The 18,738-nt window shown below is 44.2% G+C and overlaps 1 protein-coding gene across 9 annotated transcripts in view; it reads right to left on the reverse strand.

Annotated features, from left to right (window-relative positions):
• Positions 1 to 18,738, reverse strand: part of LOC120722328 (CUB and sushi domain-containing protein 3-like) — a 249,206-nt gene that overhangs the window by 62,228 nt on the left and 168,240 nt on the right. For all 9 annotated transcript variants that reach the window (XR_005693406.1, XR_005693405.1, XM_040013302.1 and 6 more), the window contains 9 exons: positions 18,235 to 18,353; positions 17,055 to 17,124; positions 15,226 to 15,342; positions 14,825 to 15,034; positions 7,640 to 7,828; positions 6,504 to 6,681; positions 4,004 to 4,149; positions 3,561 to 3,641; positions 2,772 to 2,885 (listed from right to left, as the gene is read on the reverse strand). Coding sequence is in view for 7 of the 9 variants with exons in the window: in XM_040013302.1 (XP_039869236.1) it covers positions 2,772 to 2,885; positions 3,561 to 3,641; positions 4,004 to 4,149; positions 6,504 to 6,681; positions 7,640 to 7,828; positions 14,825 to 15,034; positions 15,226 to 15,342; positions 17,055 to 17,124; positions 18,235 to 18,353 (1,224 nt within the window). In the remaining 2 variants the exon portion in view is untranslated. The remainder of the gene's footprint in view (positions 1 to 2,771; positions 2,886 to 3,560; positions 3,642 to 4,003; positions 4,150 to 6,503; positions 6,682 to 7,639; positions 7,829 to 14,824; positions 15,035 to 15,225; positions 15,343 to 17,054; positions 17,125 to 18,234; positions 18,354 to 18,738) is intronic.

Here is an 18,738-nt window from a genome sequence, read left to right on the forward strand (position 1 = left end):
CACATATTGAATGCCAATGACACCCAGGGTTATGTATAAACTAATGTCGCACAAAAAAGTTTTGGTACGTATTGCAAAGACGAGGTTAGTGCATCGTTTGTGTTCCTCAAACATCTATACAAATGTGACAGCAGGCGCAATACGACAACATTTATTGAGTTACACTAAACCTCAGTGTGGCAGATGGTTTAACCAACGCAGCAGTCAACTCAATGGTGGCTCTACCCTTGATTTAAGAAAATGTTTGACCTTCCTCACAGGCTTTTATAAAAACAGAGCTTGGGGAAATATCTTAAAAGCCAAGCATATTTAGGGGTTAAATTGCATAGCCATACAAGGACATTACAGTGTTATCTTAAAAGCATAAAATTACAATTAACATAGAGGCTGACAGCAAACAAAAGCGGAATACAGAGAGCACATGAGAATTCTTTTTCCTGCCCTTTCGGCAAGCTCTGACAAGAAGTGGCTCCTATGCAAGTTTACTGTGGCAGTCCCTTGGATGTGAATAGCAGGTCAACTCAAATTAAGTTCAACTTTACATGTCCCAAGGAGAGCAATTAGTTTCATGCTAGAGGTGGCACAAAGACATACCGTATCCAACACGGTAAGATGAATTCTTGAATATAATGAAAAGGCAATCCATGAAAATGTCACATAATAAATTAGTCACTCTACAGCTATCTTAACTATGCTAATATGACGCTCAAAGCAAGATTTAAGGAGAGTCTGAACAAATGACTTGCAATCACTGACACATTTGAACACTCTAAAGATGTTGATTTAACACCTCTGCAGCTTTTTGCATTGTACCAGAGTATGGGCACATTCTCTCAGCAAAATTAATATAGTTTAGCAAATAGCAAATAGCTTGGTTTAGCTTAGGTGACTAAGCAGATCCACTTTTCTGGCAAAGTACAGTATTTACATTAGATGTTTTATGATGAATGAGAGCATTTGCTGTCCAACACAAAAATATTTTAGCGCTTCTCAAACAGCAATGTGAATTATTGTGTACTACTTGAATAGTCCCAACGTGTTTTGTAGTCAACTGTAGTCGCTCAAATTAAAACCTGTGAAAATATTTTAAGTGCAATGTGTGAATTTCTGATGCTATGAGCTAGCTGCTCTTGGCAGAGCTCTGTGTAGTCAGTAACACATGACAAGGTGAGCTGGCCGACCAGCCTTGGTGAGATGGCTTGAAATATTGCCCAGTACTCAAAAAGTGACTGAATGCCCTCTTTTGGCACTAGCGAAGTTTATCAGTTTATTCATATTGATGGAAATCAGCTGTTTTAACATATTGCTTGTTGCTGATACCCTTCATGTTGACATAATGTGATATAAGGACTCATACAGGACATATAAAAGATTTGGTGAAGAGAGATCTATATGCCATACCTACCCGGATGAAATAAGCAATCAAGCTTTGTTTCACATCCCCTTTATTCCAGCATGTCTAATAAGCTTATAACATGCTGCTCAACTTCATGCTGCTTGTGCTTTTGTAAATTATTAATATACTGAAAAATGCTAGGTAAGCCCAGTACACCACAAGTGAAGGTGGTTTGTTCTCTTTGCACACAAACACATCTGTCCATCTTAAATAATTCCAACTCAAATTATCATTTTTCAGGTCCCTCACCTTTGTGCCTATGTTAATTGAGCTACCTACTGACAGATGTTTGTGTGGCTGATTTGGATAGAAAAACACAAGAAAATCTGAGGTTTACGTATCTTGGATCAAACAGTTGCTGAGCCTAATCTTTGCTGTTGCTGTGTTTTTATTGTGGAAACCTACCAAGTAATAATTTAAAATTAAAGTCAGTCAAATTCTGAACACAGAGTTAGCAGCAAAATCACAGCAGGGAGAAAACAAAGATATCAAGTCAGGCATCAAGTAACAACAGCCAGGGATAAGCAAATAGGCTCCAAATGACTAGTCGTTCTCTACGTTGCTTTATGAATGCAGGCTTGAGGTTTGTCAAGCATCTGTCATGCCTTGATCACAAGTCCGATGCGATTACTCACTGTTTCTAGACAAAGACAGAAATGCTCATCAAGTCAAGACTTGTAGACAAAGGACTTCAGGGCACTTCAAAAGATGTCTAACCACAGGGGATAGAAGGTTTCAGAGTGCTCTGTTGTGTGGAGCAGAGATTTACTGGCACGACAGGGAGGCTGAAGGCATTTGTTGTTTTGTCTAAACAAAATCTTTGATGCAGGCGACAGGAATTTCTTTTACTTTGCTCCTCGTTTGTAATTCCATCTTCAAAAGAATTATGGGTAAGCAAACATCAATCAAACCCATGAGACCGTTACGTAGGGGTAGAATATCTGTTTTTACAGCATGTGAAAACCTGCTGATCTGTAATTGGTTTCAAACTTACCCACTACAGTAAAACTGCTGGTTGTACGCAAATGGCAGTCTATGGACTTGGATCAGTAGTATTGTTACTCTGAATCTTGATAAATTGGAATAGAGCTGCTTTTTGCCACCTGGTGCCTGCTGGACGAGGCTCTGCTGGCAGTCTGTCAAATAATGCATCAGTGGGTGTAACCAACCTGAGCACTGTGGTGTCAAGCACCACGTAACATGAACAGGTTTGCATACACATATATATGTATGTGTGGGGGGAATGTGTACACACATTGTGAGGAACACTTAAACACACAAACACAAATGCAAAAAAATAAATAAATAAATAAATCAAACACAGAAAAATTTTAAACATACCCAAAGACTCCAAGTCACTCTGAATGAAACCAACCTTGACAGACTGGTGGAGGTCCATCCATCTGTAGCCTTTCTCCAAGTCGGCAGGTCAGAATCTCACTGCCCACCAAGGTGAAGCCTGGCTGACACGTGTACCGAATAATGTCCCCTGTGAGATCATTTACACGTGTAATCGCACACACACACACACACACGTGCACACAAAGGAGGAGGGGATGTGCAAAACATTTCTGTTAATAGTCCAACTCAAACACAAACACACACATACTTCCACACAAAGCTATGCTAGTAAAAAACTCCTCAGTCGCAGCACTTGAAACAGTAATCAGCAACACATTTTGTAATGAAGATTGACATCCCCTTAGCTAGCCAGAATACTGAAGGCACTTCATTACATTATAGAAGTTAGGCAGAAGCCCATGCACACACACACACTCAATTTTAAAGACAGAAAGTGAAGCCGCCACTAGCCACACGACTTCCACTTCACTTTCCTAATCAATTATGAACACTGAAAATACAAACAGCTTATAAGAAGAGCTAATTAGCCTTACCCTCAAATTAATACTTTAATGCACGGAGCATGAATAGATAGAAAATTTCAAACGCGAGTAGAGAAAGATGAAAACGAAGAGCAAAGTGCAAGAAGGAACACATTTTTCATTTAAATGAAATCATATATTTAAAAGATATGTGTATACCAGTGTTTGTATACATAGTTACTTATATATAATTACACACACACAAATAATCTGCCTACTGCAAACTGATTTCACTTCACATTGTCTCTGGCTGGTAAACAAGCAAATAAAATAAGACAAACCTATTTCAAACTCATCATCTTCTGTTAAGATCGTGGCGTTGGCAACAGGAGGGGGTGGCTGACATGTTCTCAGCTGGTACGCTGTTGGGGAAAGGGCAAACAAACTGAATCCTTGAACAGAGTGAGTGCTGTGTGCGCATTTGAAGGCAGAAATAAAGAGAGGCAAACGGTGTCTCTCCCATCATAATGAAACTTGATTAGATCAGAAATTGCCACCTATCACTGTTCATGATCATCAAAAAACAATCACTAATTTAGTTGAGATAGGGAGCGTTTTATTATTAATAAGCTCCTCTTTGAAAGGGTGTTTTAATAGCGCAAGAAAAAAAAGCTTTAGATTGCATTTATCATTTATCATAAGAGCTGGAAGCAATGCTATGACAGTAGGTATTAAGAAGACTTAGGTTAGGCATGAGGTCTCCACTTAAGTTAGGAGACGTTACCGAAATAATGTAGCTCAAAGAAGCCGCTGGTGCTGAAGTCGCTGTGGAACTTGATGAGGACCTGATTGGCAGTGGTGGACACGCCCTCCTGTACAGAGCTGCCACTAAACTGACCGATTTGGGGCGAGCTCTGGTCAGGTCCGTCCCTAGTGCAGAAATATAGAGGTGGAGAAAATAAAGGAAAGAAATGAAGGGTGGAGAAAGAAGGGAGGCAGAAACAGAAAATCATTTCTGGTTAAACACCAGTTTGCTTTAACAAGTTGCTGGAATCAAAGAGCAGGTCAGCGTGTCCCCTGACAGACTCCAAAATGTTTCTCAGCAATCAAGAGTCAAAGATATATAAAAATGTATTGAGCATAATTCAATTCAATAAAAAAAAAAAAAAAACCATCATCCTAATTACACGGATGCCATGTCTAAGGCATCTCTTGGACAACGTCACACTTTGAGGATTTGGGAAGTGTGGAACTGAAGGAATGGCGTGTACTGAAGTATCTTGTTTGAGCTGGAGCTCAGCCTCAGGATAAAATTCTTGATTTATGAGTAAAGAAAGCTAGCATAAGCAGCCTGCGTAGGTTGGGGTTACAGCATTACAAAAGCATTAGAACTGTTTGGTTGAGTGGACCTCTCCTGAAAAGTGGCAGTTAAAGAAAGACAGATACCTAATTAGGAAGCCTCTAGCATGCCTCCCTGAAGAGACACCCGGCACGTCTGACTGGGAGGAGACCCCAAGGCAGACCCAGAACATACTTATACATTCCAGCAGGCCTGGGTGGACCTCAAGATGCCCCAGGTAGAGCCTGGAGAAAGCGTCTAAAATGGATGAATAGATAGACGCTGGATTGGATATTGTGACACTTTATATATCTTGAACGGTAATTAGGGTTTGCTATTTGACTCACTGGATTAGCTTTAGAGTTAGGAGAGGCTTTTCCTGAGATTTCTCAGGAAATTTACTGACAGCAATCTGTATATCCCTACTGCAACATTAAACTACATTTATGGACAACATGTTCCCCTGCTAAAAGATGAAAAGACAAATTGGTGGATGGCTGTGGGGTAATAATAGAAGCTGTCATTAGCAGTGAAGCCATTTCTGAGCCATGCATTAGCTAGCAGCTCTAAAACAGAGAATCAGCTGCCCTAATGAGAGCACAGAGAACTTTCGAACCCTTGCAGGTGCATGGCCGTGATCTATGTCTGGAGTAAAATATCATGTTAGCATGCAAAAACAACCCAAACAGTACTTTTCTTTGGGCATAAAAAATGCACCAGAAGACAGCACTTTTCTATTATGTAAAAATGTTATTTTTTAACAAGAGAAATGTATTTAATTACTGGCACTTTCAAGCAGCTCCAGGCTTTCTTTTCTAAATCACACTAAATGTTTTTTTTGTTATATTTGTTCACCTTAAATATTGTATATACTGGAAGTCTTACTGCAGTTTCTTTTACGAGAGATCAACAAAATAAGAGACAGCAGTCAGGCAGGGAAACAAAATGTTACCATCAAGGGACAGATTGTTTATGCGCCATTTGATTTGAAAACAGTAGTGCCAGCGGCTCCCTCCTCCCATACCATCAATGGCAGCCCTGGATGCTGGAAGGCATTTCCCTCCCTTATTACCCATGAGGACCGCTCTATGACTGCCTCAGACAACAGAGCGGATGCAGAAAGATACAGGGAAAAGGGGAGATGGGGAGATAGTGGCTGGAGTGACAGGAGGCAGGTAGTATTGTTTACTGTCGTACAACTATCTGTAAAGTTTCTCAATTGTAAACAGACATCCCAAGCAACTCAAAGTTGATGTTTTCATGCTGATACACATTTCTGTCTTTTATGGTACACTTGCTGAGGGATCTAAAGTAAAAGCAAAAGTTTGGGGGAGTAGAGAAAGAGAGCGCAGTGATTCAGACTTGAATTTCTTTTAGTTAGTTAGTCACATAAAAACAATCTAGTTGTACAGAAGGATGGAAAAAGATTTTGTTAGTAAAAGAAAGGCGTAAATGTCAGGACATATTTTCACAATATTTGTTGTCATGTCTGGTTGTTGTCATAAGCTGTGAACGTAACTTACTTAACTGGCCTCTGGCCTTAAAACATGTTTGCTTTGTAAAGCTCAAATTAATTCGTTATTCAGCAAGAATGTCTCGAGACATTTGGCTAGCACCATTCTGTGTTTGTCTGTGTGGGGTTTCTGCAGGTACTACAACTTCCTCCAACAGTCCAAAGACCTGCATGTTAGACTAACCGGTGAATGTAAATTGGCCCTAGGTGTGGATGTCTGTCTCCCTGTGTGAACCCTATGATGGGCTGGCAACTGGTCCAGGATACCTCTCCCTCAAAGTCAGTGGGGTCAGACCCTCCCTGATCTTTTAAACTGAAAAAGTAGTTAAGAAAAAGTCTGTATTGAGCTCTGTGAAACAGCATGCGTTTCATGAGTGCTATTAGCTGATGATTGATAAATAATGTCATACTGAGAGAGAAATGAGGGCTTACCACACAGTGATGTAGTCGTAGATTGGCTCGGTATTGATAACGGTGAAATTTATGTAGATGCCGTACCCAGGGGGTACTCTGACGGTCCACATGCAGTCCTGGAAGTGTGGATACTCGGCTGGGTGTCCAGGAGAGTAAATTGTGCCATTCATGGATGTTATATTCCCACCACACAGAGCTAGAGGAGGGAAGAGAGAAAGCAATGTCGGACAAAAATAGAAAGCCAGTCATACCTCAAGTGATAAAAGCTTTTATGGTTGTATTGCCACTAACAGTTGATAAAATAAACCATAACGACGTGTTATTGGGTTATCACCCAGATACTGGGGGGGAGAATGCACCTGTTAGACACAAATGCAAGGAATGGTTACTGGCTGTTGTGAAGTTGATGATGATGACTGATTTTGACAGCAAAACTCCCTCTATCAAACCCCCTTAGATGTTTAAATCTGACTTTGAACTAGGAGTCGAGCCAAAGCATTACCCACAGGATAAAAAAAAGAAGTGCTGTAAACCTGACAGGAGCAATACAGCATGTAAGAACCAAAACAACATTTTAAGGCAAATATAAAACTATCGTGTGGTCTTATAAAGTCTGCTGTTGCATCGTTTAACTGATGAAAGATTGTTTAGCGTACCTGAGTGACATCTAAGGCGACTCCTTTAGAATTACATAAAAGACCAGCATGTTCGGATTTGCATTAAAGACTTGAAGATGCTCCATGTATCATTATAATCGCTAAGCATCAGTTTATAGTTCAGTAAAATAGTGTTGAATAGCTGGTGAGTCTCATGCTTTGATGTGCTAGAATAAAAGACAGCACAACAAGCAGACTGTATTCTATTATAAAATTAACTATTTAAAATAACAAAGACATTTTTTGTAATGGAAAAGAATCTTCACCTTTACTTTAGTTAGCTGCACAAATATTTAAATATTTTCCTACTGATTTTGAAACCAGACACATAAAAGAGCATTTTGAGATGAATAAACAGAATATGTTGATTTACCAAATATAAGAAATTCATAGGAAACATTTAGACACTGAATAGATCGAGTGCCAATTTTTTTCTGCATATGAATGACACTTGGTGCAAGGACACTGCTGAGCTTAGAGGGTACCTAAGGCACTCACCTTCACAGCGGGGGATGGGGTGGTTCCAGTTTCTGCTGATTCCATGCAGACATGTGAGCGACTGTTCTCCAAGAAGAGTGTAACCTGGCAGGCACTCAAAGGATATGGTCATCCCCACGCTGTAGTCCTGTCCGATCACTATGCCGTTACGAAACGGCCGTGGGTCTGGGCACCTCTGTAGCTCATATGCTGGGGGGGAAAGTAAAACCCATCCAAGACAAAGAGGATCATAAAACACAGAATTCAACACTGGGGTAAAAATAATAATTTTCAAGGACATGTGGTATGCAATGTTTCAGAAAATGCAAAAGGTTTTCTTTAATCCTACAACCTCAGTGGAGGAAACTGCCGTGTATACCTAATTACAAAAGTTTCTCCCTTGTCTGTACCTAATGTAAATAATGGGCTTTTACGTGTCCTGTTAGAGAGCGCTTCAATCTTCTTTCACGTCACTTGCAAAACCCAATTTCAAAGTGACCATAGGAAGCTTATTTAAAATCTCATACTTTTAACTTTGATTAAAAATTTATTAAAAACAATGATTAAATGCACATAACGAGCAAACCCCCACAAACTGTCACCTGCTAAGAAAATGTTTAGCTTTACGCAAATTCTAAAGACATCCTTTAGCCTCTAAATTTCATCTTATATGTCGCATCCATCACATCAAATCTGTTTTCTTTAACTTAGGTACTACTGATTTTGACAGGCAACACTGTTACATCCCTGTTGTAACACATGGATTTTAGTAATGCACAGCAGCAGGTTGGAAAATGTCTTGAAATTAGCCTCGATGAGCTGCATAAGAGTGACTATTTATCGTTCTGCTGGCTCACAGCAAAAACGAGAAAATTACGTGAATGAGAATAACTGAATCTGGTTGTAATAAAACACATACATACATGTGAGGACATAGACCAGGAGAGAAAACAAACAGATAATAAATTTAGCCATATTATTTGCATATTGTGTGAACACTAGGCATCTAAGGATTTTGTTTTTGTTTGAACAGGCTTTCTACTGAGAATTTGTATTTAATTATTATTTATTTATTTTAAAACTTTCGTCTGTTTTAATGTGTCTTATTGTATTTTTCTGTTGCCTATTATGGCACTTAATGCTCTTATTTACTTTAATCTTTTTGTGTACCTCGCTTTGACTGCCTGTGTATCTTAATAAATACATTTTACTTACTTCATTGTTGTGGGGACAGAGTCACCAGATTTTGCCAGGGTGTTATAGTGATGTAAATAAGTCACAAAGGAAAAGCATGTTCAACAGGGGTAGTCTTTACTTTTGAAGAGAACACCTCACCTTCTTACGCTTTGCAAACCTATTATATAAGCAAAATATCTAACAGACTACAGTACAGGGAAAGACCTAAAATCATGATATGGACACTTGGTTCTCTTTCATAGCATTCGTTTCGTGTCTCACTATGGGAACGCCTCCTGCGTGACCTCATCAGAAGCTCAAATACCATTACGCCAGCCCTTACAGGCTGGCTAGGTGACGCCCATGTCAGGAGGGGCCAGTGCCTCCCTATATAATAGGCTGACATAGCGTCAGATGTCATTCAAAAACCTCTTCTCGCTTCTCACAGAAGCCTGTAGACATCTGTGCTACTGGGTGCTAAAGCTAAACTGTCCACAGATTCGAGTGAACAACTCGGTCGCCGGGCGCTTTGTTCCCAGCTTTTCAGTTGTCCACTAGCATACAAGCAGTAGCAATACTGTTCTGTAGCTAGTGCTGGTGCCAAGTAGCAATACTTTCACCCAGGGAAGTAGCAATACTTTCCGAAAGCGAAGTAGCAACACTTTGCTAATAAAGGTACCCCTAGCTTCACCATCAGGTAGCAATACCCTTCGACGCTAGCGGTTTTACACATTGGGTAGCAATACCTGTAGAAAAGTAGCAACACTTTTCAACCCACGTTAGCGAGGAATAGCAATATTCTCCGCACTCAGTGTCAGTCTCGCTAACGTGCGCAACCCTCTAGCTAACCATGGCTACGACTGCCAACGAAGTTGCAAAACTTTGTCCTTGCGGCAAGAAGATTTCTGCCTGGGATACACACCCCGTGTGTGCGGCATGCCTGGGCTTATCTCACGCTCAGGCTGCCCTGACACCTGCACACGACTGTATCCACTGCGCGGATTTCCCACGCAAACTACTCCGCCGCAGGCTAGCTCGCCAGGCTGACCTGTCGGGCGGCGACCCTTTGCTGTGTGAGGCTGCTGCGGCGCAAGGAGAAACTGAGATGCCCGATGATTTGGCCGCAACGCCAGGGCCGAGCTGGGCAGAGGCGGACCCTCAGCCCATCGCGACCGCTTTCCCGTCGCTGGAGGCACACGGAGGTCGTGTGTTTTTCCGCGATGCTGGAGTCACCTGGGGAGGAGATGCTAACGAGGACGGAGATGAGTCGGCTGACTCGGAGCTCCTGCTGTCTGACGACGGCGAGGAGGACGATTCCACCTCCTTGGCTAGCATCAGCTGGGCTGCAAAGCCCTCGGCTACCGGCGAGGTTGAAAAACCGACACCGCCGTCTCCCCTGGATCTCGACATGCAGGACATGTGCAAGCGCGCAGCCGCTAGGCTCAACATCCCGTGGCCCGCCATACAAACAGAGGTTGTAAAGTCTCGTTTTGACGGTAAGAAATTGCCGAAGGCGAAAAAGACGGGGAAGCATGTGTTGCCTGTTTTCCCTGAGCTACTCGATGAGATAGCGGTGACGTGGAAAGCAAAACCTTGCAGCGAGAAACACCCCATCGTGGGGAGCTCCCTGCTGGATTGTGAGGGGATGGAGTCTATCGGCCTCCGCCGGATGCCACAAGTGGAGCCGTTGGTGGCGAGCCATCTTCACCCGAAGACGTCTCTGTCCTCATCGGCCCCATCTCTCCCCTCCAAAACAGACCGCTTCCAGTCTAGCCTTACAGATAAGTGCTACAAGGCAGCGGCTCTGTCAGTAAGAGCCCACAATGCCTCTTCTATGCTAATGGCTTACCAAGCTGAGCTAGAAGAGGACATGACAGCTAACACAGATACCACAGTGTGGGAAGAAATCTGCGTTATAACTGACCACGTCCTCCGCCTCCACAAGGTAGCCATACAGGCTACTGGGAGAGCCATGGGCCTCATGGTTCTTCAGGAGCGAGCACGCTGGCTCGGGCTCACCAACCTGACGACTAAGGAAAAAGAGGAACTCCTCGACACCCCTGTCATCCCTCACGGTCTCTTCGGTGCGGCTGTTACATCCATGCAGAAGAGATGTGAGGAGAAAAAGAGAGATGATGAGGCTCTGAAACTCTGCCTGCCGAGGAGGGCCCAGCACGCCACCCCAGCAGCGCCGCGCCAGTCATTCGCGCAGGCAACGTCTCGCCCGGTCCCCGCTTTCAGGATTCCCAAAGTGCCTAAGACGCAAGCAGCCCCCCAGGCTGCCGGGGCCCCTAAGAATCCATGGACTCGGAAGCAGTCTCCCCAGGCCAGACCTCAAGCGGCCCCTCCTCCTCCCCCCGCTGCCGCGATCGTGAGGAGGAAGAAGCGGCCGGCCTGACAGCCTCTCCTCTAGGCGGGAGCGAACCCAGTTTCCCCCCTTCATGGGCCACCCTCCCGCCTCCCAGCTCCGTTCCAGAGCAAGTTCAATGGGACATGTTCCACACAGAGTGCTTAACTCGGGCCGGCGTTCCTGTCACCGGACCCGCCAGAGGGAAAGAGAGCCAAAGTTCGCAGTGTCGTTTCACGAGCACTTCTCTCATGCATTCTGTATTAAAAAAGCCCCGACACGCGCATCCAGGCAGTTTGCCGAGGGCGCTGTCGAGTGTTGCAAAACACATGAGAAAATCAAACATGCTGAAAAACGGAGCACCGTCTGCTATAACGCAGCCCGTGGAGACTCGCATTTCCACGGCTGTGATGATGCAGATGAGCCCGTCACCTCGCTCACCTGTGACAGAGGTGACAGGACGCCGAAATGGCGTATGTTTCGCGCTGTGACCACAAGGGGGCGCCAAAACGCCATATTCGGTGGAGTGGCCAGTGAGCCCTCTGTCTCTCCACATGAGGAGCTGGGCCACCTGCACTCAGTCAGCATGGGTGCTGAGGACATTGAAAAAGGGCTACAGGCTGCAATTCAGTGTCGCTCCACCACAATTCAAAGAAATTGTTTACTCTCGTGCTCCGGGCGAGTCTGCCAGTTTTCTCCTGGAGGAAATTTCCACCTTGAGAGACAAAGGAGCTATAAGAATTGTCCCTCCCGAGGAAATGCACAGCGGATTTTATTCAAGGTATTTCCTTGTGCCAAAGAAAGGGGGGAGGGGGATGAGAGCCATTCTGGATCTCCGTGCCCTGAACCGGCATTTGAGGACATACAAGTTCAGGATGTTGACGCACGCCTCGCTGCTATGGTTTGTACGAGCAGGCGACTGGTTCACATCAATCGACCTGAGGGATGCTTATTTCCACATCCCCATATATCCCCCACACCGAAAGTATCTGAGATTTGCTTTCCAGGGGATGGCATACGAGTTTGTAGTCCTGCCTTTTGGTCTCTCACTGAGCCCAAGGGTGTTTGTGAAATGCACCGAGGCAGCAGTGGCCCCGCTCACGAAAAAGGGCATTCGGGTGGCCACGTACATCGACGATTGGCTGGTGGCAGCCCCAACCTGCCAGGGAGCGACTTGTCACACAAATGCTCTCATACAGGGGTCCCCCAAGTTACACACGCTGGCACACAGACTGATAGTCTGGAGCAGTGTTCACCTGCTGTCACTGAGAGCAACTCACGTGCCGGGGATCTTGAACTTTGGAGCAGATCTTCTCTCCAGGGGCAACCCGCTGTATGGGGACTGGAAGCTTCACCCGGAGGTGGTGAAGCAGATCTGGCTGCGATTCGGTCTGGCGACCGTGGACGTTTATGCATCCAGGGAGAATGCTCAGTGTCCCCTGTTTTACTCGCTGAACGATCAGAGAGCTCCACTCGGGGTGGATGCTCCAGCTCACGAGTGGCCGAGAACCCTCCTCTATGCTTTTCCCCCAGTGGCCCTCATTTCTCCAACTCTGGCCAGAGTGAGGGAGAGAAGTCACTATATGATCCTGATAGCCCCGCACTGGCCAGGGAAACACTGGCTGGCGGAGATTTTTCAGCAGCTGTGCGGCCCACCTTGGCTGTTACCACTACGCAGAGACCTCCTGTCTCAGGCACAGGGGGAAATATTCCACCCCCACCCAGAGAGGCTAGTTCTATGGGCTTGGCCCGTGAGTGGTTTAACCTGAACACGGTGGGGCTCCCTCATAGTGTTATCGACACTATTCAGTGTTCTAGAGCATTGTCTACTCGGACGCTATATGAGCATAAGTGGCGTGTGTTTGAAAGCTGGTGCTTAGAATCACAGGCCATCCCTTTTCAGTGCTCTGTGGCTGTGATTCTGTCATTTCTTCAGGCCCTGATTGATAAGGGTAAAGCCTTCTCCACCATCAAGGTGTATTTGGCAGCAATTTCAGCCTGCCATATTGGTTTTGAGGGAAAGACTGTTGGCCAGCATCCCTTAATATGCCGTTTCATGAAGGGTGCACGGCGTAAATTGCCTACGTCTAGGCCATTGGCTCCATCGTGGGACCTTCCCACAGTATTGGCTGCGCTCTCCTGTTGCCCATTTGAACCCCTGGAACAGGTTGAGTTGAAATTTCTGTCCTTGAAGACGGCTCTTTTAATTGCTTTAGCTTCTGCTAAACGTGTGGGAGAGATCCACGCTCTCTCAGTGCATCAGTCATGCATTCAGTTCTCCTCGGATAATACGAGGGTCTGTATGCGGCTCAACCCTGCCTTTGTCCCGAAGGTTGTCGGCACACGTTCCCCTATAGAACTGCCGGCCTTTTGCCCACCGCCTTTCTCCTCAGAGGAGCAACAGCGGCTGCATACCTTGTGTCCGGTCCGTGCTCTGCGCATTTACATGGACCGAACCCAGAGTGTCAGACAAAGTGACCAGCTGTTCGTGTCCTGGGCTGAACCACATATGGGAAAGCCTGTGTCTAAACAGCGCCTCTCCCATTGGATAGTAGGAGCAATTGCCTTGGCCTATACTAGCAGGGGCCTTCAGCCCCCTGCTGGCTTACGTGCGCATTCCACTAGAGGTCTGGCGACCTCATGGGCTCTCTTTAGGGGAGTTTCTATTCAGGAGGTGTGTGCAGCTGCATGCTGGACCTCACCTCATACATTTGCTAGGTTTTACAGGTTAGATGTGACAGCACCTAACCTAGCACATTCAGTCCTCGGTGCAGGTTCTTCCCGGGTGGGGGCCTCTCCCCTGTGAAGTGCTGTTGGGGACAGTTGTCTTCTTAACAGGCATGTCTGGCAATCCGGGAGTCAGTATTTCTCCCATAGTGAGACACGAAACGAATGCTATGAAAGAGAACTTAAGGTTATGTATATAACCCCGGTTCTCTGAGTAGCATGAGTGAGTGTCTCACCAGACCGCCCTCCTTGCTATGGAAGCGAGGAAGAGGTGGGCTTGTTTTGAATGACATCTGACGCTATGTCAGCCTATTATATAGGGAGGCACTGGCCCCTCCTGACATGGGCGTCACCTAGCCAGCCTGTAAGGGCTGGCGTAATGGTATTTGAGCTTCTGATGAGGTCACGCAGGAGGCGTTCCCATAGTGAGACACTCACTCATGCTACTCAGAGAACCGGGGTTATATACATAACCTTAAGTTATCATTTGTTATGACTATTTTTGATGCTGTACTTTACTTGGTTAAAAAACAACAACAAAACAAACAAAAAAAACGTATTTATCTCATATTAGGCCTTTATGCAGCCCCTCAGTTCACTGTCGATCTGAGACATGCCATTTTAGCTCCTGTCTCTTTAAGGTACTCTCCCTAAATGTTCCCTGTTTTTTTCTGATTGGCTAACCTCCAGAGGCATTCTGAGAGACAGCACCCAGTGCTTGTGAGGTGTACCTACTGTGCTTTGGAGACATGCTGTACCTTTAGCAAATTCTCAATAACTGTGATAAAAGAAAAAAAATTGAAAAGCTAGAAAACATTCAGAAGCCTAAACTTTTAAAAGATACTTTCACATACAGCTCATACTTGCATGACATTATAATATGTATATATATCGTGCATGTGTAGATAAGGACAACAATGCACGTCCTCTTAGGCTACACTGTTTTTCTCTCTCACCCTGGTAGACAATTTGGAAGCCGGGCTTGTTCTGGGAGTAGTCGCTATGGAAGAACAGAGTAGTCTCATGGGTGGTGCTGAAGAGAGGATTGGGCAGCGTGGGGCCACTGAACCGATCAATCACTGTTCCTGTCTCAAGGCTCCCACTGCGGATCTCCAAATAGTCATGAACAGGCTCTGTGGAGAAGTTCAGAAACTGGAGATGGATCCCTAAAGAAGAGGAAAGAGAAGGTTAATGGAAGAGGTAAACCCAAGAGCACATGGATGAAGTAAAAGAGAGCAAAGAGTGGCTATTCCTGTCAAATATTGTATTACACTTTTATACACACTAGTACTTATACATGCTTGAAATTAGCGGTTTGTTGAGTTACACAGGAGAAGAGAGAGGAGAGGTTACAGACCGAAGCCAATAGGGAGTTGAACTCTCCAGCTGCAGTCCAGGCTGCTTTGGTAATTCCCTGGAAAGCCTGGGCTGAGGATGACGCCGCTGAAGTCTGTCATGGAGCCGCCACACTGAGCTGAGGGAGACCAACCAAGGAGAAAGAACATGTCACTTCTCCATGGAGCAGCTCAGTGGGAAAACAAAGAAAAACAATGACTAGAGGGCTGCATATTCAGGGAGGGCAAAGAGCACTGTGTCTTTGTGTGAGTGAAAGTTTCAGCACATGCATAAATGTTACGTATGTTGTGCATGTGTATCCTACACATTCTTTATATACATGTATAGTCTATATATATATATATATATATATATATATATATATATATATATATATATACACATATGTTTTTGTGCAGAGCAGAGAAGGGTCTTTGTCTGTTGGATTATGTCTTTGACTTGTGCTTGTCCATCTCTTCTTGGAAAAAAAAAACAAGCAGACCAAGGCACCCTCCTTGCTCAGTGGTGCTTTAAATCAAAATAAATGAGAGAGTCACTATTCAATAGTCTAACTCAGTTTTGCTCAGTGGTGAAGGTGATTACTTCAACCTCCCACCTGCAACACCCCACCCTCTCTTGTTTGACTGAGTGCATTAGAGAACACTTAGCTTGCTGTGAAGGTTATACCCCTCTCTTGTGACACACAACCTAGTCTTACATGAACACCCAGGTGGTGTAATCTTATAATCTTAAAACTAAATCATTCCTGCTTTTCCCATCACAACCCCAACAGGCGCATTTGTGTGGCAAATGGTGGAGAACGCAAGTGATATTGCTGCTATTTCTTTGGGGACTATCAACCAAGACCAAAATGAGGCACAAACTATCTTGGGAGGTAATTGTGTTCCTGGTAGTGGGGAGGGGGGACGGGCTTGACCTGCTTGTGTATGAAATAAAAGAGAAGACGAGAGGCACTTAAAAGGGTGTTATACGTTTGGTGCAGGGGCATCCAAAGCCTTTGATGTGGGTTTATCAGCAAACAAAATGAATACAGATCCTGGGGTGTTCAGGGAAGCGTATGTACTGTAAACGAGAGAAGACTTAAGCTAACGAGTGAACGCACACATCCGAGAACATGCCTATCGACAGCAAAGCCGGGATTTATGTCTGCAGTGAACGATGAAAACCACAGGAACAGAGTATTTACACAAAGAGCTCTTTGGGTAACCGTGCAGTTTTGTCTGTGTGTGCAAGAGTGCATTTATCACATTGCATATGTTTATGTATATGTATATAACTGAGGGGAGCAGGGTGCAAGCGAACAGCGAGGCGTCAAAGAGAATGTGGAGTTCTTCGTTGGTAATCTCTGGAAACTATCACTGTGACAATCAACTTGAGAGGAAGTGTCGGGGGAGACAAGGGAGTCTCATCAGGAGTATCAGAAATCAAACAGCACACTCAGATGGTGCAAAGCCTTATTGATTTTCAACCAAAGGGGAAAGCAGAAAATTCATAATCCCTAACCCCCTCAAGGCATCTATTCCCAGCCATCACACCTCCCAACCCCCCGATCGTACAATAAAATTCTCCTAATACAATAAAATGCCCTCTTTGAGGCTGCTGAGCTATCGGGTCATTGTATATGAGAAAAATATTAGTATGAGAGAAATATAAATAAGGAGAAGGTAGAAGAAAGATAAATGAGTCAATGAGAAAAATTGAACGGCAAAAATGGGAAAGAAAAAGATCTAGTTTGAGTTTGGTGCTACAAATATGGGTTTGTTGTCAACAATATCGCCTCATTGAAATGCTGTCACTAGAGCTGTCAGACTGTATGCGATAATACATTACCTAAGCACAGAGGTACGGGGTAATTCCATCTTCTGACAGGACCAGGCATGCAGGTAATATATGCATTACCCTGTTCAAGAAAACAAACAAAAACTGTTTACTGTCAATTCCCTTTCAGCAAAACACTGTGAAGTTAAAAATGAAAAGGAACACGATGAGATCAAACCAGCAGGTGACCCCAGTATATTTTATCTCTGTCCTATGGATCTTTGGATTTAGTCAAAATCCCCTTCTTGTGTGTAAATATCAAGAGTAGGGCAGGATGTTCTCGCTGCTAGGTATACAATGGGAGTAAGCACCCCGAGATAAGAACAGAAAAAAAAATCTGCAAACATAATTGTGTTGAATACAAAAAAGGGAATCTAAATGTGATGGTTAATATTCAGAGCATTAATGTTGTTTTAAACATAGAAACTGGAATTTGCCTGCATGTTTGTAAAATGCATACATGCAGGGTGATTCTCCAAAAACCTGTACACTAACATCACGCCTGAAAAAACATAGCTATACTGCGCACTCACACACTAAACTAAACTCAAAAGACTCATCCATACTGTTGCTTTTGTTACTACACCCGCCTCAAGTCTATTTCTGGTGTTCAGACACTCAGCCTGAAGATGTGTGTAAGAAGTTGCTGGTTAGTCCAGAGAGGATATGAAAAGAAGAGAATGCCCGAGCTGGGAAGAAAAATCGGTGTGGGATTAGCGAGGCGACTGTTAACACAATCCATCGCCTGTGACCTTGGAAGGTTCTACAGCTCAAAACGCCACAGCCACTGAATCTACTCAGGCAGGATTGGAAGAAGTTAAAGCTGCTTTGTAACGAACACACTAGGACTCACACTTACACAAACATGCAAGCAGGGAGGCAATGTATGCACACATACACGTGCACCACTACAAATAAACTTGCAAACACACTTGCCTATTCACATACTTCTTTCCTGTACTCTTCCGCTCACACACACACACACACACACACACACACACACACACACACACACACACACACACACACACACACACACACACACACACACACACACTCATCAAAAGGACTTGATTCCTCTGTTTTAAAAGATTCATCCTTTAGAGGATCCCCATGAAAATGTCACTCATTTAGCCAGGTCAATATTTTTCACTAAGAGAGCTGCAGATCTGCACTTCATATTTCCACCTACCTGTAGTGAAAAGCCTTGATCACATTGGAAGGACACCATGTCACCCACAGTGTAACGATCTCCAACTTTTCGGCCATTACTGGGAGGCAGCGGCTCTGGACACGAATCCAAACCTATTGCTTAGGACAGAGTCACAACACACAAGTGTGGACAGCAATCATTCTTCTGCATATCAAAGAAACTCCTCCATATATATTTGGAGTAAATATTTACATTTAATCAACCAGTACCTATAGAGGGAAGGAATAATTTAATTAAAACCAACCTTTTTGACATAATTATAAAATTCCTCATTTTAATGTGCTTGTAATCGCATGTTAATTGAGCAAGCCCCCCCCACCACCACCACCACCACGCCGACTCTTTGTCTCTCTTTCCCTTCATCATAACGTTTAGAAAGTGCGGCAAGCTATGAAGCTATTCTACTCGTGGCTGTAATCGCAAAATCCTTCTGACTGTGATCTGAAGCAATCACTGTGAAATTACAAAGCAATCCCTGAAGTA

The sequence above is a fragment of the Simochromis diagramma genome, unplaced genomic scaffold (genome assembly GCF_900408965.1).
Source record: "Simochromis diagramma unplaced genomic scaffold, fSimDia1.1 OVJJ01000618.1, whole genome shotgun sequence".
NCBI classification, from domain to species: domain Eukaryota; kingdom Metazoa; phylum Chordata; class Actinopteri; order Cichliformes; family Cichlidae; genus Simochromis; species Simochromis diagramma.